Genomic DNA, 27919 nt, shown 5'->3' with positions numbered 1-27919 from the left:
TGATTTATCGTTCTAGGAAAATATTTCATAATATTATTAGATTAGCATAGCAATAGACAATCTTATCTAAAGCAAGTGATTTGGATTTAAAATCGAATTAGGAATTGATCGATCTTAAAAATTTGATAAAAATAATGAAAAATAGATTTGCCCTTTTCTTGTAGTACGGGAGCTAGCAACGTTTAAAAAAAAGTCATTTTAGTATAGTTGGGTTTTTGATATACTGTTTCTCTTGCTATTTCGGTTAGAGTCCGGGCTGTCTGGCTGGCCGCAGTGGTTGCGTTTATTAGTGCGCATCTTATCTTATCGCATCAAATATGAGCCATAAAGAACATTGTTCTATTTACATACGCAGTCAGAATCAATATAATGTATTGTGATTTATTGCCAACGTTGAGGACACCCAGACAATCACGTATTCAGTGTAAATCGTATAATTTGCGAGTTCATACATTCGCAACGATTGTTTTACGACAACTATTTAAGTGGAATAGTGATTCCGTAGTATTTTTCACTGATAGAGTTTATAAGATTTGGTAAGGCGAATTAATTAAGTAAATAAGTATTTACTTAGTTGTACTTGTATGCATATGCTGGGTATTTTTAACTGATCACTAGATACACACTACAACTATGTAGAAACACATTAGACTTTAATACTAATAAAACACAGTCACTTCCCCTGTCTAATGTCTTTCTGTCTCTATGTATGCTTAGATCTTTAAAACTACACAACAGTTTTTGGAACGAAGTTCCTTATCGAGCGGTACGCTGGCTGGGGCCTGGGGGCTAGGCGAGCGTCACGAAAAATCCTCACGACTCTGTATTACCATTTTTTTACTTATTTCATTTATCATTTAACTCCTAAATATTGTTAATTTATTTAATTATACCTCCTATACTCTCCTATAATAATTATTTCAAAACGAAAGGAACTTCATTCCAATCGGGTGTCCCACATGTGACACTTTTTACCTTAGACATTTTTTTTTTTTTATAAAAAGGTGGTTTCTCGAAAAAGCATTAAGTACCTATATAAAAGACGTTGATTGTATAAAGCATAGTGATACTTTATTATTTTTAACTAATAAGATAAAAATAAGTCGAACAGTTCGTTGTCTATTTGCGTATTTATTAAACACTGTTATAAGTAATCAAATGAGTACGTAACTTAATAGCTAATTAGCGTACAGTTGTATTTTTTTCTTAGTGAACGGGGACGTTACGGTAAATATATAGTGACGACATACATACTTGCAAACCGGTTACTATTAAATATTAATGGAACGATAATGGAACGATAAATATGTTAACCATTTAATTAGCAATGTGGTGAATATTTCTCTATTACACATTTGCAAGAAATACTTTTATTAACGGGTATATTTAATTTATTTTCGGAAGCTTTGATTTTTTCTTTATTTTATATTTTCATAAAAAAGTATCGATGTTCTCCCAGGGGTTATTTGCAGCCAAAACCTTTCAAAGTTTCAAGCGTAACAACCTAACAAACACACAGCTTTCGTATCAGGCATATACATATAACTATACTTTCCAAATAACCGACACAAATATAAACCACCAAAGTGGAGCCACAAACAATACATTAAACATCGTCTCTTCATACATCATTTATCTGAATACTAAGTGTTCGGAACGGCATTACCCTCAGCTGTCGCTCTGGGACGGGCCAAGTCTTGTGTAGGTATAATAAATGTATATAGCTAAAATGCTATAACAAACTAGTTTAACGATAGAACAAAGGCATTATATCTATAAGAATTAACCATCTCATTACGTTCAACTACTCTAAGAATAATGCGTAATAAAATCTCTCCCTTTCAATATAATTAGCAGCTGTCTACTGCCTAAACCTATTCCACCGAGAGTAATGTTTAGTGTACGAGAAAATAATGCAGAACGAGCAAAGTGAATTATCTATCTCGGCAGGTGAGCGTTGAACTCAATTAATTAATATTACGTTTAAGATTTTCTCTAGAATATTTTAATAAATAACGCTGTATTTCTGCTTTCGCTCTCTGCAGTGTCATACTACACACCTAACACATTACCGTATTAGTATTATATCCCCATATTTTGCTGCGCACATCTACCATCCGTGCACAGACATTATCATCTCTTTCCATACTTCAATTGCAACATTCCACAACCTTCCAGAAGCGTCTAGAACTCACCAGAAGGGTGCATGCTCTCGTGGCACACCGGGCAGTTGACCGGCACCCTCGCCTCGAAGATCTCTATCGCGAGGTACTGGCGCAGGCACGGCTCGCAACACCGGTGAGTGCACCACGCCAGCCGGACCATGCTCGACGCGCTCATTGTGGAGAGGCATAGCGGACAGTCTAGGACTTCGCCCTGTGGACAAAAGAGAATATAAACGTTAGTCAAATTTATTAGAGAACTGTACTGGTTGATACATCTCTTCGGCTTACCAATACTATAGCTTACCAATATTATAGAATCAGTTCGAGTAAATGTTGTTTAATGATATCTTTTTAGGGGCTTTATTCTGTTCTATTAGATTCTGTTATGGTGTAAGTAGTGCGCATAAATAGCAAGAATCCTCTACACTATTAGACCCTTTCATATAATACTAAGTTTAAATCAAATTAAACACAAAGTTACCCAGTTCGCATCATGTATAACAATGAATTTACCCAACTTCTCGAAGCGATAAAGCGATTCCCGTGTCGTGGTTTTAATCACGGCTCCATATAAAGTTTGCAGTTTGAACTATGGCATATAAACAAATAATGAATCTAGTTGAACATCAGACGTGGGCTTTAAAATGCAGCATGTTATTTGATTTTCAGTGTGACGAAAGCATTTTGTTGCATTTAATAAGTGAGATGAGATACATTTAGAGGAATAAAGATGAAAATATTTCAGCCAAATTAGTTTTATTAAACTGAAATACTTTTTTTGTAATGTTCAGTTTTATTAGTTTTTTTAACACGATCTATTGCTAGCCAATATTAATTTTCTCCTATATTTCTTCATTCGTATCATTGAAGGTAAGACCAATTAAAAGTTTTTATTTCACTACTATTTCTAATGATAGCACTTGTGTAATAATCTTCTACGCTTTACAGTCTTCGTTACTTGATTAAGTTCTTCTTCGATATTTCAATAAATTTTTTATTAATCAGTATGATATTCATTACTTTACCTACCACTTTATATTGTAGCTCAACATTTTATTACAATTTACTATCATTTACGTTATTCTACTATCTAGACTTCACGAAAAAGTAAATATAGAACAAAAAAGTAAGTAAACTAGAAACTACTATTACCTAATTATTCTGTGCCCTATTAAACGACCACATTAGTACATAAAGGCTTTGTCACTAGACCACGCTAAGGGTGCTATTCCATCAGAGATGTGCGAGGATGCCTAGCGAGGTATGTGTTTGTAAAAAACCAATTGTATAGCTTTAAACGCTAAATAAAGCGGTATGATTGGTTCTTTGCAAACACATACACATCCTCGCACATTAATTATGGAAAAGCACCCTTATACTCGTTATCTAAGCGTTCGCCGAGAATAACATAATCCATTTACCGCTCCACATTCAGTCAGACGTGTCAAATGCATTTATCGATACGAAATACGATTTCATCGGAAATAAAACAAAGATGTGACGTTACGCTGCTAATTAGTTTAATCATTGTACATGCAAACGTTCTGCGAAATGAAACGGTTCGATTATATTAAAATTTATACGAATCAGTATGCGATTGTTACGAGCGAATGGAGATATTCGTTTTACGGGGAAATTATGATTTATTTTTCTATAATTAGAATAATTGAAGCAATAGCTGTTAATGAATTGGAACAGTTTGTTTTCGATCACTGATCACACTATAATCATTTATTTCAATTTATCGCTCACTTATTTGTTAGCCAACGTTGTACTGTATAAAATTGGAAAAGTAATTAACAGTTCTTATTAAATTACTATTGCACAAGAGAACATTCAAGTTTTGGCTTGAGTGGCTCATTTCGTATGACCATAATAATCGGCTGTCATTCTCTATTTAACGTAATACTTTATGCAATCAGATGAAAAACTTTCTAATAGCTGATTCATTACTAATTCCACTACAATATGAGCTTAAGCATTCGACTTGTTAATTTAATCTCAGCGTTTTCTAATTACACTCTCATTATTTATAGAAGCGACCTTTATAATCCTTTCATTACAGAGGTCCGAACTAATCCTATCAATGTTTAATTACTTTTGTTCTACGCGATTAAATGTAACTTTCCCAGCATTTTCCGAGCTATGAAACATCTAAGTAAACATGGCCAGTGAATAAATGTAATACTCAAAACCTACGCAGTCTAGAATCTGTTTTACGCCTCAAAGACTTCACAGGAACAAGTGAGTGCTTTCAGAGGTACCGGACTGTTCGTTCATACTTTAAAGTTTAAAGTTTAAGTACAGGATAACATGTTTGTGATCGTAAATATTATCTTCTTTATTTCTTGCACAGATTTTTTTTCATGCGACATTTATTACTTTAGAAGAGAACTTAGGTAGGTTAAGTATGTACAATTTAGGAAGATGTGCAAGATGAAATTCTTGTAAATATACCTTCTAACCTCCCCTTTACAGTCACTTAACGCGAATAAAACCTACATTCCCAATCCACTATATATTTGCCCTTTACCAACAAGCATTCAGCCAATTATATATAACCATCACCTGTCAACCACAGCTCGAATCTCCCGCCAATACCACGTTACTCGTTAGTCTTGAACTTCAAGCATATGGCAGCAAACAGGTGCAAATTATTCTGTATCCGATCCTAACTAATTATAGAAATAGCATGATAAATCGATGTTATGAAAGGCAATGCTCATTTTCCCGCTCATTTATATTAATATGCTGTCGCATTCCGTTACCTATATATTTAGTAATACAGGATAGATTTGTAGGAACAAAAACAGAAACATTTATTCTATTTTCAAAAGATACAGGTGTCCATTGAACACAACGCACGCTTTTTTTTAATCTAGTCACAAAAAGAGATAAAACTTTATCAAAACAATGTCATCGAACTTATCTAAACTCCATAATACTCATGAAGGAAATTCGTCGAACTGAAACATTCGATTCCAATACAACCCTTGTAACGTTACCTCGTGTGATATCCTCTTAACCTTTACTAGAACACTAATATAAAACTCTTTTTTAATAGGAAGTATGGTTTTATTTGTTATGTTTTACCGGGCTAAGCCGTGGGCGGAAAGCTAGTTCAATATAAAATAGCCAGCCGATACACGAGCAACAAAATAGAGCAAATCGTTCCGCTGCACTTCCCCGGGGGCACGGATCCGATATTAATGACGTCACACTGTTTGACGTCAGCCCGATGGAAATTGCTAGTATGCTAAGCCCCTGCAATTAGGAATATGCATCTCAGAGGCGTTTTTCTTTTTACGCGTTCCCTGTGACGTCATCGGCGAAGAGGATAAATCTTCTTATCGAGCAATAATATACTATAGAACAAGAGTTCCTTTTACATAGGTACCTACTATAAGTATATTAAAAAGTACAAATTTAGCTACATATAACATAAGTAGACTGTCGCATTCCACCTGTTAGAGTCGTACCAAATTGACATGTTAACTTTCCTACGACAATTTACGAAAAAAAAAACACCTTATACCTACAAAAAAAGTTAACAAAAACTAGAAGACAACATATTTTGCTATCGATTAAATGCTATTTAATTTACATACAATACTAATTAGGCATAAGTTATTGTACAAATGTAACCCGTAACAATTATATAATAAGTAAAGACCTTTTCAAATGAGTCATTTATACAGAAGCTAAACTAAAGCCACCTGACATAATATTTACATATCATTTTCCTTTGTTAAGCGATCTACGTCTATTGCAAAGTTTTGAGGAAAGAATTGGTATAGATTAAACCTCTTATGACCATTTCATACATACCTTCCTTTCAACTCATAATGAGAGTCAAGACTAAATTCCTCCTTCTTCCCCTTTAGACTATTTAAAACAAGCACTCCAAAGATCAGCTACTGTGTTTTAAAATATCTACTAGGTATGTAGTTTACGAAATTGACAAGTTTTTGTAAACGATCATTCTAACAATCGCGTTTTGGTAACATTTGTTTTGATTACCTACAAGCACTAGAAATTTTCGCATTCATTATATAAATGTAATTTAAAAAAATTACCATGCCTACCAATAATCAGCTTTATTACAGAATCAGGACAGAAAAAATACATTCTATTTATCGAATTCCATTGCCCCATTATCTAAGTACGCATACCAACTAAATACTACGCAATTAAAAAGAAAAACAGCTGAATAGTGAATACCATTACGAGGAAAAGAAAACTGTTAAATAATGAACATATTTTTTTTCAATTGTATTACCCTAATTATTATTTTAATAGGTCAAGATTTATGAGTGATTAATGTTCCAATTACTTCGTAGTTATACAATAATCAACAATTACGCAAGAATTAGCATACCTTTGACTGTGCATACATAATACGGATTATGGAAAGTAGTTCATATCAATTATTATATTTCACTGTCTAATTCATGAATATTCATATTATGGATATTACGTTTCTATTGCCTTGAGTAATATTTGTTTAAATAAAAACATGCAAAATAAATTTTTTTATCTATCTTACTACTAAAATTCTAATAATTTTATCTGTTCTTGTGTGAGAGAGCAGCAAAATTTTGGATTTGTAAAAAACATAAAATATACAAAAAAAGATTATTTAACAATTTAAAAACTTACCTCTTGCTTGTAATTGTAACAAATAATTTGCGATCGTTTCCCGAACCTTGATATAAGGTTCGACGGCGCAAGCGCTGTTCTAGGCATTTTCAATTTAAACTTTGAAAACTACAAAACCTAAACTTCACTGATACTATTTCAATAAAAAAACCACACCAATAAGACACTAGTCACTCAATAAATGCTTAAAAAAATAAAAATAAATCAAATTATTTGTATGTAAGCTTCCACTACGCAACTACGCAATACAATAAACAATGTTTACATTTTTAAATTGTATTTATATTTATGGAATTCGCTGAAGTCTATTATCTAATGAGATACGATTTATGATACCGATAGTGGACAATAATATCGAAAAAAAAATATTTTTCACAAACAGACAATTAATGATAATAATTAAATACTATGTTAATCACTAAATCGATTTTGTTTACGGATACATTACATCGATATTCGAGGTTATAGCCAGTCTGTATTTCAGAATAATAAACAATTATCCAGGAATGTGCAACGAGTACTCATAATCTTTTTTTTTTTGTTTTTGTTTGTTTCGTTATACCTGCCGTCTTGTATACTAATTATTTCCTTCAATGCTTTATCATTTTTTTTTATAACTCGAAGACTTGTGATATCACATCACACTGAATTCTTGAACTGAAATTAGTAATAATTTAGGTTGGTATCTAAAAATTATTCTTATTTATTTACATAATTCCGCTTTCAGGTTCAGAAATATCATCTTATACTTATTTGTATGCTTCGTATACTTAACTGTGAATGTCAAATAGTCTGCGTTAAAGATATAGCAATAAACTTTGCATGAAAACAAAATTCTCATTAAAATCAAAACAATAAATTAGGCTATTAATAGCTTTAGACGATAATGCAGATTTAATTCAAAATCCATCAAAATAATCTCCAGAACAGATCACATTTGTGCAATGACCGATAATTCACTATCATGTTTTGGTATTTGTTATTGTAACGTACCCAACGTCCACAACGTTGCAATTAATTTATATTACGTGATATTATTATGATCTCAACTATAAGGGGTATCTTATACATTATCAGCATCATAGTAAAGTTATTTAAAGTAGGTAAGCTTGGTTGTACACACTACACAGTTGGAGCAGCAAATTAGGTACCTACACATAAAGGGGTTTGGGTACTTTTGTATGGGCTAGTGGCGTCGTGATGACATTTCGCGGCCAGTGATGAAACTTGTCAGAAAAATCAATAAATCATCTAGATTCTAGGTAAATGAACTATACAAAACCAAATATCTCTGTTCCTTTCGAGATTTGTGTCCATAATAACTTTTGCTTACGACATACTGCTTTATAAAAATATCCACGTTTCATCACTGGCCGCGAAAGTTCACAACGACGCCAACTTTACCCAAACCCCTTTGCGTGTTTATATAAATTATACTTCCAACAAATGAGGTTCCACATACAGTTGTATGGATAAAGTCGAAATAAAGTATGTATTACATATTCCACTTTATTGGACCTGTTTATATTCGACGTCTTACAAAATTCTTACATTTTATATTATGTTCGTTTTATTTCAAGCATCCTTTGCAATGCGGTTATGTTGGTCATGTAGGTAGTTTTTTAGGATAATGGAGGTTTGTTGATAATACATATTTATTTGTTTGTGAAATAAATGATTTTTTTATAAAATGGCAAAACATAATATCTTATTTCGCAACAGATCGAAGTAAGCTGATAATTTCGATCAATGCCAACCAGAATGACGGAAGCTTCAAAACCTTTTTCTTTATTTTATTGTACAGTATGTAAGTACACTGATCATTATCTATTAATACAATTGTTTTATAAATAATACCTATTCATATTTTTTTTAAATAACAAACTAAACTGTTATAACACGAGAATTTTCTCAAAACATAAAAAGTTATAAAAATATTATCTTACAGCTTACTATGTACCTAATTAGATAAGCCACGAACTGCTTTTAAAAGGAATATTATTTTTCTCATTTATCATTGATCATTGCCTGTGGCTTGTAGAGTAATGCTAACTGAAATATATTTATTCAGTTCTAACAAGCAGTTCCTGAGATAAGTATCTATATTGAAACAAAAATAAATAAATAATATAAGCGTATATCGCTCACTACAATACTAACTAATGAACAATTAAGAAAATCGTGTACCATAAGTCACAGCACACAGTAACCCGTGATTAATTACATAATACGTAATAAAAGAGGGCATTTAATTAATTTGAATAATGTATACACGTCCATTGTACTTGTAAATGGTTCAATAGCAAGGTGAAGGTATTTATTTGGAGGTTACAATCTACGTGTAGTAATTACCGTGTACCTACACATTGCAATGGATCGTATGAAAATTGTTACGTGACTGATTATTGCTTTGTTTAGTTAGTCAAATATATGCTAATTCTATCTTTGTTAACTTACAAGTGAGTATTAATAGGCAGTAGGCCATTTGCTAGTATTTTGGAGAGCCCGCTCCGCGTATCTTTATGATACATGATTGATTTCGTATGACAATGTAGGTACATGTTTTATCATCTACAGAAGCGCGAGCACGAAAATTATAGTTCACTTCTACGCAAGTACATTAAATTTTTTGAAGATGCTCCTGATAACGATACGAATACTTTAACGATAGTTTTCGTGCCTCAAGAGTAAGTGTACATATTTACACAGGAGAGTCACAAGAATAAAAAGTTCGACCATGTAAGGTTGCTAGGTTCGACCACCTGGCAATCTGAATATGCATACAATTCTGAATTTTATTATATTATATTATTATAATTATCCCTAAATTGAAGGCGTATTACCCGTGGTCCCCCCGCTATGTCCCACTGTGGGTCTACGGGTAAAAATTTTTCCCCGTGGACACACGCAGGACATAAACTGGGAAGTGTAGATGGTATAATAATCCTATCTTTATAATGGTCAAAGCATGGCAGCGGGGGACCACGGGTAAAAATTATTTTTAATTCAAGTGCCCGTAGCATACCATTCTATAGCAGTGGGTCCACAGGGAAAAATTTTTACCCGTAGACCCACAGTGGGACATAGCGGGGGGACCACGGGTAATACGCCAAATTGAACTGTATTAACCAGAGAAAATAAAAGGTCAATTTAGTTTACATTGGAATACAACTTGTCCCCATACCTACTATGTTATCCTAAAGCAGTATTATTATAAGTATACTAGCGGTCTGCCCCGGCTTCGCCCGTGGTACATGTTTACGTTTTCTCTCCATAAGAACCATCCTCGTACTTCAAGGAATATTATAAAAAAAGAATTAACGAAATCGGTTCAGCCGTTCTCGAGTTATGCGCTTACCAACACATTTTGGGATTCATTTTTATATATAAGAAGAAGAAGAAGAAGAAGATAGGTATATAGAGGTATAAAATGACCTCTATACATTATAGGTCGTCTAGCGCCATCACTTTCCCACACTGGAAATAATGCTGCTATAAGATATCATGCTAGCCCCTTTAGCTCTGGTAGTAACTATAAATACACATAAGATTTCGCAATCCCCCAGACAGCCCCTGAAAACAATTATGAAACGACTATTATGATATAACAGTTTACGCGCCATAAAGCGAGCGAAAGGTATTGCTCTTACGAAACACGGTTAAAGGTAATCCGGTTCGGTACGTGTGTACTAGTGTACAGATAGGGTTGCCAACCGTAATTTTTAATGAAGTATTTTACGTTGTTTCAGGTAATTGTACTGTATTCTTTATGAAAACAGTAAAATACGAAATAACTAAGTTTTTCATGAAACATAAGTAGACTTCTTTTAACTTTTAAGGATTTTCAACAATTCAATATGTTTTTAAATAAAATGACAAAGAAAAATAAATCGTATTTTCCTATCTGTAAATCCGCAATTGGCCAGCGTGGTGGATTATAACCTGGGTCCTGGACCCTCATAGACGGGCCCGTGTCCCAGCAGTGCGAACATATTATATGGGCTGATAAATTGATGATAATGATGATGATACTAACTCTTTCTTGCCTATAATCACCATTGTACCAAAAAATCGGCAACCCTGTGTACAGTATACAACTCACATTATATGCCGTTGCTTCAGCTGCAGCGTTGCGAAACGGCGCGAGGCGATTAATCGTTTATATTGCATATGCTCAAATGTCACACGGATTATAATTGCTGGTGAGAAGTAACGATGTCCAATGTCTCGTTGAATTGGGTTTGCATTTATCGATTTAGCAATCAATTCTGCGGAAAGTGCATAATGCTGTTGTCGGAAAATAAGAATCATAGCGCTAAAGACCATTTCTTGGCTGAAGAAGTAGTGCTATAATAGAATTTGAACATAGTTCAGAATAAACCAAATAATCTAAACGAAATTGCATAAGAGGTTCACAATTACAAAATAAATGCGTAAAAAGTATATGCCCTAAAATGCCCAATACGCCGGAAAAAAGTGGCCAAAAACATTTGTCCAGGGCGTACCGAGCGTAGAATTTATAGGTAGTGCATATTTGTCCAATCGAAGCCCGCCAATATTTTAGATACAATTTTGGCCGCGACCCAAATAGCAATGACCTATTGAAAGGTCTGTTTAGAATAATTGTAAATGGCTCAAAGCGAACAGTATGTACCTAGGTATATTAAATTATGTCATGGATTTTATCGCATCAGATAAAAGATTAGAAACGTTTCAACTCTATTAAAATATTTATTACTATCGAAATTGTGAATTCCAAAATGAATAATTCTAAACTAGAAATGTAGATATTGCCTTGTAGGCTTTCTAATATTATTGCGCACTTATTCCAATTTCCAACTGAATTAATAAATTACTTTTTTGTGTCCATATATTTTAAAATGACATAGACGCAATTTGAAATTGTAACTTTTCGTTAACGCACTCATTACTCATTATAATTTAGTATATGAGAGTTGATTTTATTTTTTACTAGCAGCATAAAGCCGGGGCCAGCGGCTAGTTGTGCACCTAGATATAGAGATAAATAATAAATTGATATCGTTATTTCACAAATACGAAATTAATTTAATTCAACAAGCGAGATTATTGCTTTACTTGAACGTTTTTAAGGCTCTAATTAATCTGTATTACATGTAAAAACTTTTTACATTAAACGGAATTTTGCGCTCCGGGTTCTTGAACTTCTTAAACTTTGTCGACGACCATCATTCAGACTATGATATTTTACATGCAAAATTAATTAAGAGTTCAGTACATACCATGGGTCTGCTAGTGATAAAATATTTAGAAAGTCGGTGTTTATCCGTCTTTTCAGAAAATACCCTCGTCTAGGGGATTGAGTGTAAAAGCTATTGCAGTTTGTTTATAAAATGCTTTATTGGATAAACCGGACCTTTCAAAAGGCTTATCTTGGTAAAAGGAATTTTACAGTGGACACTGGACAGTGTAAGTGAATAAATAAAAGGTTTATGTACTTCAACAATATTCATACTTATTTGTGTGGTGAAATTAAGTTACCTTTTTCCTTCCTCTGATACCGCATAAAATACGCAGTTTAATATTACGCTTTTTGTTTACAATTCTGTGAAAACAAACACAAATATATTGCAACAGCATTATTAGCAAATTCATAGCTAAAAACCGGTTAGTTACTTATACAATACCATTTAAAATTAAACAAGAATGTATTCTGGTACCATTATTGCAATTTGCACGTGGTTGCTAATTTAATCCCTTATCTTAGCCTAGCCTAGTATCTATTTTAAGATAAACGGCCGTGTGTTAACTTTATGGTTTCTAGTTTAGAGTATCACCCAACTTGGGTTAAACTTGAATAGTAACTAAAAAAATATAGCTACGTTACTTAGGAATTTAAAAACTTATTTACGGTGAAAGCTTTTCCTAATAGATAAAGGAGGTAGTTTAGCATTTCAAAACACGCAAAAAATCTGTCAATATAACTATTATTGATTATTTTTTAGTAAAGAAGTAAGATGTTCATAGAAGGGACACTTCACTTGTCTGTATACAAAATACACAATAAAAAAGTCTTGTACATAAATAAAGCATTAAAATAAGTGTTAAAATGACATTTGTATTCGAGATATTTCTCTTTTAATTTGAAGACATTTATTATTCAAAACAAGCGATAGAGAAGTTATTTTTATGTAAATCGAGGAATATATTAATTCTCTTTGATAATACATAATTTGTTAATTATGCATGCGGAATTGCGGAAGGAAGATTCTTAACATGTTATAGAAGGTTGTTGATGTAATGGCTAATGCCTATTATTACATTTTTTTACTGCTAGAAGCATACTAACCGCCCACGGCTTCGTTTGAATGAACAAAAAGTTAAGCATACAAATCTTTTTTTTTAGTTTTAGCAAATTAGGTACTTGTATGCTATTATAGAGTAATTGGTTTTCAAAAGTCTACGCCTATAATGCGTAATGATTAAATAACAAAATATGAATTTTTGAAACTTACTTCCATCAAAAACTAAACACTATATAGGAATCTATATATACCCGGTATATATCTATATATACCGGGTGTGTGCACAGGCGATTATTCCGTGCAGATATCAAAAAACTTTATACTGATATTGAAAGTATATCTATATTCTATACCTAATGAGTAAAATGACAATGATGAGCATTGAGCATACTTAACGATTACACCCGGTATATTTCTGATGTTCCTTTAGTACCTACCGTCCGCGTCGTCACGGCCTATCCTTTACTTATCCCTTAGCAGGCAAACCATTTGCAGAGGTGTTTGCTCTGTGATGTTCATTGTCACCGATCCTTCATACGCGTACATTGTACAGTTCAAATGGGTCAACATCGAGTCCATAGGAGTCGGTTACAAACCTACAGGTGAAGCTATAACCGTGTTAACAACCTAACTCTTAACCTGACCTCGCCGACGGTCATCAGAGCACGGAGATCCGATACGACTACCGAGCAAAAACGGTGAAAGCCGTTACTGACAAAGTAAGATGACTAATTATTATTGTAGGTTGTTGTTCTCGGATGAGATCAGTGCTTTGGATCCGGGTATGGTAAATATGTAGATCATAGTAGGTATATGACCAATTTTTTTATACTTATAAGACCTGTTGTTGCCGTTGCGACATCGATTTCAATCGCTTAATTTCACCATCGCATCGCGATCGACACTAACTTACTTGTACTGCCTGTTTTCTTTGTTTATTCAATAATGAGTTGTTGAAACTTTGAATTATTAAATATTAGACGATCAAAAATCAAAATATTGTAACAGTAGAATATAAAAAAAAGAAATTTTCGTATACATAATTTCATACTGTTACTTGAAAATGAGTTTTGTTTAATTAATATGATAAGCACATAAACCTAAAAACCCACAGCCATAAGGATCATAAAAAGAAAACATATGACATTAGGTTGTTGAACTTTTTTACTACATACGCTGAACAAGTAACGCTTCACAAGAGCCAAAATGACAACAAAACACACGTAAAAACCGACAAAAAAAACACTATTTCATAACAAAATAAATGTTACATTAACGCATTTAACATAACCCAAGTTATGCATTATCGTTAACAAAATACGTGCCAATTGTGTTGTAACTTTCGCAATCATTATTTACCTTATGTACGTTGAATGTAGAAAGTTACGTAGTTGGAACACAGAGCATGTACATCTTGGTACGATGTACGTGTCATTTGCAATTGTGCGAAACGCGAAATTGTGTTTATTTGCATATAGGTACTTCGATAATGATTGAAACTTCAAGGCGTGTGATGGGTACTAAATTTAATAAGAAATTATTCCGACTCTTATTTTGTAGGAAATTAAATATGTTCTTAATTTACAGAAACTTTATATTGTTTCACAATTCACCCCCGTAGCTCCACTCCTGTTGGCCGTAGCGTGATGTTATTATAGCCTACAAGAAGAGATTAGCGCGTTCAAACAAACAAACAAACTCTTCAGCTTTATAATATTAGTATAGATTTTTATGGAGAAAATAATGGAAATCAATAACAGAATTGAATTATTCTACGATGTTTCATTAATTCATGCAGTTTTTATACTCTATCTACTCCAATTTTTTATACATTTCTAGGCCATACGTATACATCTTGATCATACGCTGTATTATTGCAAGGTAACATTCGCAAAGAACTGTTTTATTATTACTTACTATTATTGATCATAATGAATCCGAGTGGAATCAATAAAGCCTTCGATCATAAATTCTTATAACCACGCATGACGCAACTACCTAGTCTTTTAAACGCCCATATTAACTATTATAGTTCACAGTCCAAACTACTTCCATTTTTCACACATACGACGTGTAAATCCCGTGTCTCCTAGCAGGTTTGGGGCAGATGCATTATGCATACATGTTTCACTGATCAGTTTTTGTTACGAACAAGTAGGTACGTGAGCAGCCTTCTATGTCCTGTCAGATCTAGACATTTTTTTCCGACACCACCAGGAATCGACTCCAGGACCCTTTGGTTCTTCGCTCGCGTTTTAACCACTGATGCACCAAAGAGGCAGTCCCACATACATAACCCTTATAATACATAGCCCTTATAATTAATTTACCATTTGACAGCGATGCATTTCGAACGATGAACATTCGGGCGTCATTATTGATTCTCGTAATTTGAGCATGATATCGATACTTGGCTAATTGCTAATTATTCGACTCCTGATAAACGAAATGCACTCGTTCAACGCCCTTCTTTATCGCCGACTTCAATTATACTTTTGCGTAATTATGGTAAAAGGATTACATTTAAATTGTGTTTTTTTCTGATCATAATTATTTAATAGACATTATTTAACATAATAGACGTCTTAGATGGGATAAGTTCTTATAATTTCTGTAATAAACGATATGACATACTACGATTGACTAAAAAATAAAATGAAAAAATACATGAATAATCTATTTCTCAAGCACAAGTTGGAATTTGGGTGCTTACTGCTTAAGCTTACCTAAACACTGACTTGTAATTATTTACTTATCTTAAATCATAAATATTTTAACGTTCATTTTTGATAATATTTAACCAAAGTTCATAAATAAACTCAGGAAATGTGATAATAACGTTGTTACATATCAATTACTCTGAATGGTTATTGGTTATTTTCAATAAATTGATTTGTTTCGCTCCAATACCAATGATATGCATATTAAGCACATTTTATTGTTATTTGTAATATATTTTAAATAACAACGTTAATTATTTTCTTTTTTAAAGTCTTGTAATGTAAGGATATTATGAAACAATTTTTTTTAAGTTTTAAAATAATACAGTTAAAATTTGGGGAGATTAACTTGAAACTGTACGTATATTTTCAGGTGTATAATTAATTTGGAAGAAACTAAAACAGAGAAACTTAGCTCCAGTAATTGTCTGTACACCTTCGTATTTCTAGTCACAATCAATCTCTACTTCGTTTATATAGGAAAACGTAATAACCTCGTGGGTTGGATTTAACCATTAAGGCTGGAAAAACCCTCGTCTTATGCCGTGATTCCCACGCTACACCCGGACAGCGCTATTAGGTACGAGAATTTAGGTATCTACTCAAAGATTATAGATGGATGATTATAGATAGATTTTATTTAATCTATTTATATAAAAATTCTCATGTTATAGTTTTTAACCTAATTCCACCGAAAAGGCTTATCTATTTGTATCATATTATGTAATTGTATAGAAGAAATCTTTAGCTTTGAAGTCAAGTATAGATACGACATAGTTATAACGCTAGGTAATATCCTAGAGGAACAATTGTTGGGTAAACTAATAACTGGTAAAATATAAAAAACATACCTCTTCGTCTTCAGCTATGTATTGGACTGCAGCCTGCTTTGCTTGCGTTTCAACACCACTCAGTTTCACGGGCCGGCCGTCTGCTTGGTCTAATACTGTGGACAAACGATTGAATATAAATAAAAATCTATAAAAACAATTATAGAAGATTGAAATAGGTAGAAATTGCATTTAGAGCAAGCGGCTAACAAACCTATATTTTCCTTCTTTACTTGCCAGATTTTAAATGTGAAAATTGTATGTTGGTACAGATGTAAGAAATAAGGGACAAGCGTCAAGCAATCAAGTGTTAGAAAGTGGCTGTCGGCATAAACCTACAATTATAACGCGCCACCTAATAAATGAGAGAAAATCTCAAGCATCCTATTATTATGTACTAGCTTCCGCCCGCGACTCCGTCCGCGTGGATGTCGGTCTTCGCGTGGATGGTTATTTCTCCATTTTGAGTACCTCTGTGAATAACTTCTTATAAATATCTATTGGACCCAATTCCCAAATACGGCTAGGCCTATAATAATACGCAACGTGTGTTCGCGGTTCTACGGAACAACGTCTATGGATAAAACTGAAAAATTAAGATTAATTTTTTTCTACGTATTTTTCCAGGATAAAAAGTATCCTATTTTACGCCCAGGATAATAAGGTATAATTATACCAAGTTTCATCGAAATCGAACCGCTAGTTTTCACGTGATGCCTTCACATACAGACAGACAGACAGACAGACAGACAGACAGACAAAAATTTTTTTAATCACATATTTGGGTTTGGTATCGATCCAGTAACACCCCCTGCTATTTATTTTTTCAATATTTTCAATGTACAGAATTGACCCTTCTACAGATTTATTATATATGTATAGATAACTACAAACATATCTTATTTGAAATGGCGCTTAAATTCGCAACAAACTCGGCTTCTAGTTATTTATTAATTTATTACTGTCTCGCTTTTCAAGTAGGTTCATGCGTAATCGAATTATATAACTGTGCCAAATGACAAATAAAGATTGCAAACCATTACCACAGTCCACAATACACAGATCGATACGAGAATCGTAAGGGTTATTTACAGATAATATGTATAAGAATAACCTTACGATTCTCGTAAACACGCTGCTTCTGCTTGTGTGCGTGAGCCATTTCGAACGTTTTGTATAAAGTTTCCCTACTGGTTGTATCTGATTCAACCAGCATGTGTTGTGTTGTACCATTACAGCAAAAACCCAAATTAATTGATATGTACAATGTTTACAAAACATACACTTGTTTGTAAACAAGTCAGAAGAATTTGGCATTGAAATATTTCCTACATTTTAATTATTAATTAACATACTATGTATACGATATAATTGCATGTAGGTATATTATACATGAAATAACTTTCCAATATTTCACAATGTTGTGAAATATTGGAAAGTTATTTCATGTATAATATACCTACATGCAATTTTTTTATTAATAATATTGGAAAAATTTGGTGTTCGTGACTCCCTGTCACGAACACCAAATTTTATGGTCATTCCTTTGCTGTCCGTGCTGCCAAACTCTGGAATGAACTTCCACTAGAAGTACGTCAAGCGCAATTTTAAACACCTTCTTAAGTCACACTATCTTTCTCTTGCTTAGCTTCTTCCTCTATTTCCTTACTGTTATCTTATTTTCTTTTTTGTCATATACCTACTACTATATATGTATTTGTTCTATATGTTATATTTATTAAATATTTATAATTATATTTTCTCTGGTTACCTATATACTTCTACTATATATTTGTTTATGTGATATATATTATATACATTGAATATTTATAATTATTCTTTCTTTTTCCCTAACGCCTTATTTTTTTGCTCACCCACCTCCTTTTAATGTCTCTCGTTACATATTATTACTTACGGTGGCCTGGAAGAGATCGCTATCTAGCGATAAGGCCACCGTTTGTACACATTATTTTAATCTTATCTGTACTTTATGTGTCTCTTTTTCTTTTGTGTGTGCAATAAATAATTAAATAAATAAATAATAAATAAATGTTTACCCTAATTGGTAAAGTATTTATATTATTGTAACAATATAAGCCAAATTATTGCAATTATCTTTATTCACTCGATATTTCCTGATAAATTATGTAAAAAATAAAAATACGTTTTAATTACAAAATAAAAATATGTAAATGCAATAACGCACTTGAATATAATCTCGTTTATGTAATCATTAATATCAATTTAATTTAAACAATTCGCCTAGAATAAAATATTGAGATAATCTACGTCTAATCTTAATTTAAATATTTATTAATCTTTTGTTGTTTTAAATTTAGGAGAAATCGGAATACAATAATGGATCTTTGCCTAATTGTCTCCAGATGCAAAATTGGAGACACACATTTAGAATATGTATCTGTCAATGAATGGATTCTGGATAGTATACAAATAGCTAGTAGAAAATAAAAATAAAGAACATACAAAATTCATCATTAGATCTTAAGATTATCTCCAATATAAACTAAGCATTACCCCACTCAAATGCAAGACCTTTTACACCACTTTACTCATAGGTACATTTTTAAATTACTCCATGGAATATTACAAATTGACGCAAATCGATCGATATTGTTTTCATCCATACTTAGTACTTATGACTATTAATAGACTTGGAATGTAAACAGAGTGGCGGATCCGTCCTTGTTGTAGCTATTAATACGTTGTAAAAGTCAATATATTATTATGCATTAAAAGCGCAAAAAACTTTATTAATAATTGATTGCTTTATAAATTGCATATTTTATCAGTCTTGAATATTTTGATTAATAAAATTCAAAAATATTAAAATTGTTCTAAGATAATATAACAATAAAATTGTAAACCTAAAAGAATACTCTTCTGTCTGTCTATGTGCTAAGCTTAAGAATAATGTTTAATTAAATTATGCTTAGAGAAATCCACACGTTCTTTTTGGGAATGCCCTTTGAAAAACAAAACAACATTACATCCTCGTTCCGTATTTTTTCTCAGTCGTCGCTCGCTAATCGGTCACATTATTATTAATGTTTGGTTCAAAGTACAAATTGAATACGCAATCTTATCGTGATTACTAACTCGAGCGCGATTTAAATGGCGCACCGTATTACTGATCACGATTTAAATATTAACACGACGCGACGGCACTTGATATTCGTTATTTGCGATAAGACAAGTGGGCAACACTTAGTCATTTTGCTATGCACAAAAATAAACAATTTAAATACCGGCTATTTGCATAATAATGTGAGACCAGCTGTGCCTCGCGGCTCGCCGCCCGCGGATTTGCCCGCATCTTATCTTAGCGCGATGCCTTTATATAGCCTTTATCTATAAATGGGCTATCTAACACTGAAAGAATGTTTCAAATTGGTCTAGTAGATTCCTAACTAAATTATATTTAATTATTTATTATTAAAAACTCGAATAATATCAGTAAAGTATAGATAAATGAATCAATTAATAATCCACGCGACGCACATAAAACTACAACTAAAATCTTCTTTGATCAATGTTTACTGCACTCAACTCTATTTGAACAATGTTTTCATTCATAAATAATAACCTTTATGTTCATTTCATATCTTTAGCCAACAACAACATACGACAAACAAGTTCTCTATAGCACAAACGTTTGCATTGAAATTGAACTCAAAAAATAGTTGGAACATTAATTTAAAAGCAAAAATAACGAAATACATGAACGCCTCATAAAACTCACTGAGGCATACGCGATCGGCAACATTTGCAAAGTGTATGGAAAACGAGAAAGTAACAGTATATTAATAAAACGTTTTATTAGCGTCAACTTTCATCAAAACATTTTTATATTGAAAAGTACCCAATTATGTTCATCCATTTTTAAGTCTCAAGAGTTCTCTTTCTTTTCTTCGCGCAATTACTAATCATTTCTCGTAATACTTGTGTCAGTTCATATTCATAATATGCTCCCATCGGGAAAGTTCTTCTTAAAACAATTTTCATTATTTTCTACCAATGTTAGCAAGTTTTCCAACTGTTTCCGAGAACTCGAATATTAGGTATAGAAGATTGAACGACCCTGGATAATGAGGATCATTCGTGGAATTTAAAGAGGCACGTGTAGTACAAAACGTTTAATAGAAACATTATTTTATAGCAATTTTCTGCCATTTCAAAATATCAGTGTGAGAATAATCAGATTTATTTATAAAGTTACTAAGAATATGAAAGTCAAATAATCTATTAAGATATCGTGGAAAAAACAGAACAAAAATTCCTTCATTTTAAATTGGAATCACCTTAGACTTAACGTCTTTCATTCACGAAATTATTTTTGTATAGGATAGAAATGTAGAAAGTGATATAGGGTACGTTTTATGGGGTGAAATATCTCACTGCTATGAGAATTTTCTTTATTCAACAAATTGTTACACTACTTACAAAACCAACTATGCCTGAAAACAGTGAAACGCCGATGTCGTCAACTAAACCTAACATTGCACATCTGATAACATCAAAAGACATAAGCCAATATAATGAGATCGCTGACATGTTTAAGAAGCAAGCGAAGTTAGCAGAGTAGAACAAACTTGTAAACATAAGATACTAGCTATTTATTTTACCAGGATTATAACCACGACCCTCCTTAATCTACTTTCTATACCTAGATAAGATGTACATCTATTGTCTCATCATTACATACTACACTATTTGAACAATTTTGTTTTAGCATAAGGTTATAGCCATTTCCTTTTTCAGGATTATAACCACGACCCTCCTTAATCCAATTTCTGTACCTAGATAAGGTGAAATATTTCATATCATCATTAATCATTATCACACGACACTACTGCATAGCGACATTTTACAACATCATCTGTATTCTTATACTCTTCAAAATGAAATTACCACTCATCACGACCCCATTTCGCACGTTAATGCCGAAATCAAGAGACCTATTTACCGAATGAATTGAACCAATTGCTTAGTTACGAACGCTCTAGAACAGCTGTGATTACAATGATCGCATCCCAAACGATCGGTAATCACGTTATCATTACCAGTAATGACTTTATCATTCCTACCCATGTTTTCCCCATTCGTTGTGATTAATGCCTAGTATTATTGGTGCTAAATTTAAGAGACATTTCATGCGATGACTCGACTGTATATAACTGTACCTACTACGTACTTTGATTTAGGTTATCGTGTGAAAACTAAGTTTATTACTTTATTTTCGTCTAAAAACTCGAATACGTTCATGAGTAGTAGATCACTTTTTCTATTTCAAAAACCAGTTTTTTTTTCTGCTACGATTGTATGTAACTTGAATATATGTTATGTCACTCTTCGGTAATATTAATGCATCAAATAATGTTGCATAATTTGTGCAAAACCTCAATCTGTTGCTTCATGGCAGCCTGAAAGACAGACAATATCCAGCAATCAAAAAGAACGACATGATGTCCATTGTCCAGTCAAATATCCAAAACTAAAACCACATAATTATTACCCATATGCTGGAAGATAAACATTAATGCGATTGCTGTATATTCTTGTCCATATAAAGAACACACCCAGCAACATTCACGAGAACAACTAGTATGTAAATGATCGAATCATTGCACACGGTAAGCAGTAGGTAACCTCCGTAAATTGTAATTAATTGACCAACTGGTTACATAAGCTGTTGCAAAAGTGCATAAACTAGAGCTAGATCTGGATTTAACTATAACTGCTGAGTTTATACCGTTATAAATTTCTGACGCTGCAAATAACTAGGGGTAATTGTTATAATGGAAAGCTTGTCGTTGCACAATTTTACGAGACACACCAAAGTACCTACCTAAACAACGGTTTTAACAAATTTTAAGGAACGAATATTTCGGGACTTTTTAATGAAAATAGCACCTGAATTTTTCCAAGTAGTGATACAAATTTCTAACATAATAGACAACAGAGCATAGCAAAAATGCTCGAATAGTGCAAATTCTTCGTACAACACTGTAAGCGAAAATCTCTCGTTTAGGTGCCAACCATACAAGGAATGTTACCCAGTTACCAGATATTTGTATGTATTCCCACGACCGCTTACACAATATTCACATGTGCATTGACATCACCACATAGACGTAATTGCCTTCAAGAATCACCGCGTGTTAAAATTAGTTGGTCATTCAGAAAGTGGATTCACGTATCCCTTCCTGGGGCAGATGCATTATTCAAAAATCTGATAATGATTGATTTTCTTTAGGGACAAGTAGGTGATCAGCCTTCTGTATCCTACCAGAGACCACGCAATACATACTCTCGAGTAATGTAGTGTGATTGAAATTGGCAGTGCAATGCCTTATCAATTATCACTCATATTCATTATAATTAATATGTTCAACTCGCCGTTTCGACGAACGAAGCGTGGACACTAGCAGACAGACATCAGACAGATAAATAATATTGCGTTCATGTTCGTTCAGGAATTTATATAAATCGTTTTTAATTTACACACACACATTACCTTTTAAGTTTTAAAACGTATAATTAATACAAGTTGATGATTCAGCCATAAAAGTAAAACGGTTTTTTTTATGTGAAAAAACTTTGGGAAGATCCGGTATGGTGACTCAAAAGTTAAAAAATGTAATACGGCCACATTTTGCGAATGAGGTTCCGAAAAAACTTTTAAATATTAAATTTAATTGTTTTGTGCACGTTTTTAGGTTATACACAACCCTTTTAAAAGGGGATATTTATAGAACAGACAAACAAACTTATTGAGCTAAAATTAGAATTAAACCAACTTTAATAAAAAACACAGTACTTATAGCGGAAGCTCGTACCTCCCATATGATTTAGGGCAGATACTTTCACATGTGAATTCATTTTTAATTAGAAAGAACAAAAAAGTAGCATCTGTTACATTTAACCTTTTTGTTCTTTTGTAATTTCTTATTCTCATAGCAAAATTAGGACGACAATATCATATTATGTTTCAACAAATCATTGTATACGTCATATAAACATAATCATTGTATTCAATGATAACAAAAAAAGGCAATAATTCACATTTGGGCGACTACGTCATGGGATATGGGAACGCCCTAATGTAAAGGCGCTCTAAACGATTATCAAGCTGCTAAATTGTTTGGTCATCAAAAGTATGCGTGACCAAGGAAATACATTTCTAGAACGTATAATTGACGTTTCAGCAATATCATATGATTCAGATAACACACTTAAAAATGCATACAACACCAAATAAGTTAACAATCGATGCGGAAACACGAGACCATGTATTGATCTAGTTACACATCGGGATTTACAGTTCTGCGGTTGATTTATTTACTATAGTTAACCTAATAGAGAATGTGCATTTATAATGTACAAAACAAGGTCCTAGAGCATCCAGTAATGTCGGAAAATCCATTTTTCACATCGAACCATACATCATTCTAAGTACCTTCAAGAATGTTTCTGCGTAATACTGAGTGATATTTAAGGACAAGTCAGTTTGTTGCACCGGTCACGATTTGTATGAGGTAGCAACTTTTTCTCCGCAACTATTTTGTCTCTCCCACCCATGGGCTAGTGTGAAAGTGCGCGCACGTAGCGACGCAACTCCCCATACAATTGATGGGAGAGACAAAATAGTTGCGGAGACAAAAGTTGCTCTTGTGCGCTAGCTCTTAGTAGCATTGTTTTTAATAAGAAAACATTTAACAACAATGTGACGTATCTGAATCTTTTAGGGCAAACATCCTCTATAAAATATCATTAAAGTAATTTTGTTCACACGAAGCTTGAATGATAATGTAAAATAAACCATACAAAAACGTGGTTATTAGCTAAACAGACATTCCGAGCACATAGTGAGCGTAATTACGAGCTTGTGACGTACATAATAATTAGAATGACGTAAAACTAAAAAATGCTAATCCATTCATATCCCTATTGAGTAATCAAGAAGGAAACAATAACACAAAAGAATACGCTAGATATTCCAAAAGGAAAACGTAAAACTGCAGTCGTAAAACCCGTCGATGGCGGTATCCCTGTAGCGGTCAATTCTACCGGATCATTTGAACGACAATTCGCTTTAGTCACGTTATGTTACTGGGAACTTAACTGTTGTTTACAGCGCATTACGAGCGGGAAGTCCCAGAGCATCGGACAATTGCAATACATTGTATGTTTAGATGCGTCTACAGAATTCAAAAGACTCTATTTTGCCTTTATGAGTGTCATGTAAAAAATAGAACTACTGAAATATATTGTTAACTGCATACATTATGATAATATGATTAAGAAAAAAATATACTTAAAATTAATTGACCAGTAGACAGCTACTTTGTTCCTGAGTGACGTAGGTTACATTTTGTCTAGTTTTTATTCCGGTTCAACCCGGCCTTAATGCGCACTATATTTTTTCTGATTTTTTCGTAATATTTTTAATGCAATTATCATGCACTATTAAGACTTCCCAAATATTTAATTAACAGCTAATGAACATATCATACTGTTTATATATTTTGCAATACTAAAATATTTACATGTTTAAAAAGCTATTTACCCATGTATTTAAAACATCGCGGTTGACATTTGTCAATATACGGAATTCTAGAAAATACCAATACCCTCTGAATGAGACGCTCATCAAATTATATGACTATTTGTTGTTATTTGAAACTGACCTTTAACTATTTGCGCCATGGATAAACAAGGGCGTTTCCGCCCACTAATTCTCACATAAAAAACGTGTTATTTATGCAGTTCTTTGACACATCGCCTACTCTATTCTATTTATGGTTCGCTTTACAATCTGAAGGACTTGTGGTGAATCTAATAATAAACCCTAGGCCCATATCGAGGTCTGTTTAACGTAAGATTATCAGATAATAATGGCTTAACTATTTACTAACTATATACTACTATTTATAATGTAAACTATAATAAAATTACACTGTTTTAGATTTCCAAACTATTGAATCGATTCTAGACAAACAATCCCAGTTACAAATTTGATGGTATTTTGTTCTAGCCTCAGTGAAACCGCGAATCAAAGCTGCTCAAATTTAATTTATTGTAAGATGGAAGAATAATGCATAACATGTTTTTCTCCGCGATGCTATTTTTGTAATGCCATTTAGTCATATTATAATTATTTATAATTTCCTGATTCAAATAAAAATCTTTTTTTACAATACACATATAACATTTGAATTTCACGATCCTGTTATCATTGTCTTTAAGAGTTCCACTTTCGCACATTGTTTATATATTCAGGTCACTCATACCAATACATACATCGATATGACTATAATTCAAACCGCATATAATGTAACGAACCTTTATTTGCTATTTATAAGAAAAATAAAGCAGTAGAAAAAGGAACATAATATTTTCCATACACATTCTTCAAACACACCTTCCGCATAACGTGGCATAACATATGCTCGATAGTGACGTCACGAAGCGAGATAATTAGCCCACGTATACATATATAATCTGTTTGTCAACTTGTTAAACGGTCGTTAATCTGACTGGTGTTAATTGAAAGCGTATAGATGACATTAATCTTTGACACAGCGTTAAGTAATAATTAAATAGTTCTGAACCATCATTTAACACCTTGACTTTGACACCTCTGATAATAAGTATCGATATTCAAAGAAAGGAGTTTCTTTGTAATCATATTTAGAGCCGACTTTATCTTATCAATGCTCTTCTGATCAAAAGACAAATCTGTCCACTTTATTAAGTGCATGTTTATTGAAGCAGTGAATCCATATATCCATCCACAAAATCTAGACAGTATTATAACACTAGTTCAACTTTACTGTCAGTAAGATACATAATTTTACTATCAGTAATCAGTATGACAATCCTCTATCAACCACCGACCACATAGTATTCACCCTAGAACCAACTGCTGCCATAATTTGCTGAAGATTGTTCTATAGGTGTAAACCGGTAATCTCCGGTCCACACGGCGTCACATCACCGCGAACTGGTATGCTAATAGACTCCATAACTATACCCATCGATCGATTGAACGCTCAAATACGTTTTCCGCGTATATTATTAACGAATCACTATCTCATATCATGACTATATAATATAGTTTACAGATTGCTAATCAGTCGCTATTGCTCACCAACTATAGTAAAGCATTTGTGCGTCCCGTTTTAATATTCATGGAAGAGAAGTTTTAAGAAAAATGTGAGGAGAATGTAAATGATCTTACAAAAAATTCGATAACAATAATGATTACAGAATCAGACTCAGTCAAAATCATATTCCCATAAATACATAGTCCCAGATGAGATAAGGAGTCTCGTATCAAAAAGCTCTTAATTAGTTGAAGTCCTTAAAGAGAAGTTTGAATCATACCACTATTTCAACAAATGCCGTAATCAATGGTTAAATATAACAAAGGTACATTACATCACGGCTCAAGATTATTTACGATTACGTTCTTACAATTAAGTCTAGCCTGTGTCCGGTTCAAATAGGAATTAATTACGGATTTATCAAATATTGCAATTATTATTTTCCTGTGAATTCCACTACACCTACTTACAATAAACGATACCTATTAAATTTGGTCCCTAATCTTCCAGAATATAACTTAAATAAAGGTCTTGTCCATTATTGATAGTATAATTAACAGAAATGGTAGATAGAATTCTTTAATCAAGGTTCTACGAGACGTAATTGCGTATTTAGAATCGAAAGCTCGCTTATCAGTCTTCTTAATTTAATTACTGTCTTACGATCTTCTTACTGAACAATTCCCTAAAGACAAGAGATTATAATAAAGCCACATACCAGTCTCGAATACAATGAACTGATATTAATAGTCAGCTACAGCCGACTCTGACTCAATATAATGGTTATAATTATCGTAATCTCGATAATAATTATAACTTCCAATCCAAATATAGAGCAATTGCCGTTGTTAGAAAAAGGTTAATATAACGCGTGTAAAACAGGATAAAGACGTTTAAATAGAAGCGGAATCTATTAGCATCGTCACAGCTAGTTCCGGCTTGAATGCAAATTAACAAGTAACAAGTCAGCAGCCCAGCCTAGCGACATTTAAATTAACTAGTTTATAATTTGGAAGACCATTTAGATGCGTGATGATGTTATTCGTCTAGACACTTCGAAACGAGTAATAAGAAACACTTTACCAAAGATAGCGAGATGACAATTATGAGAGATGAGTCGGACTCACAAGAAGG

General features: G+C 32.9%; 1 protein-coding gene across 1 annotated transcript in view; it reads right to left on the bottom strand.

Annotated features, from left to right (window-relative positions):
• Nucleotides 1–27919, bottom strand: part of LOC123694828 (E3 ubiquitin-protein ligase RNF19B-like) — a 73031-nt gene that overhangs the window by 6794 nt on the left and 38318 nt on the right. Inside the window, exons 2-3 of the mRNA XM_045640414.1 lie at nt 16680–16774; nt 2196–2376 (exon numbers count right to left, since the gene is read on the bottom strand). Of these exons, the coding sequence (XP_045496370.1) occupies nt 2196–2376; nt 16680–16774 (276 nt within the window). The remainder of the gene's footprint in view (nt 1–2195; nt 2377–16679; nt 16775–27919) is intronic.

The sequence above is a fragment of the Colias croceus genome, chromosome 10 (genome assembly GCF_905220415.1).
Source record: "Colias croceus chromosome 10, ilColCroc2.1".
NCBI lineage: Eukaryota > Metazoa > Arthropoda > Insecta > Lepidoptera > Pieridae > Colias > Colias croceus.
Note: the sequence above shows the minus strand (reverse complement) of the source record. Positions and strands in the feature narration are given on the sequence as shown.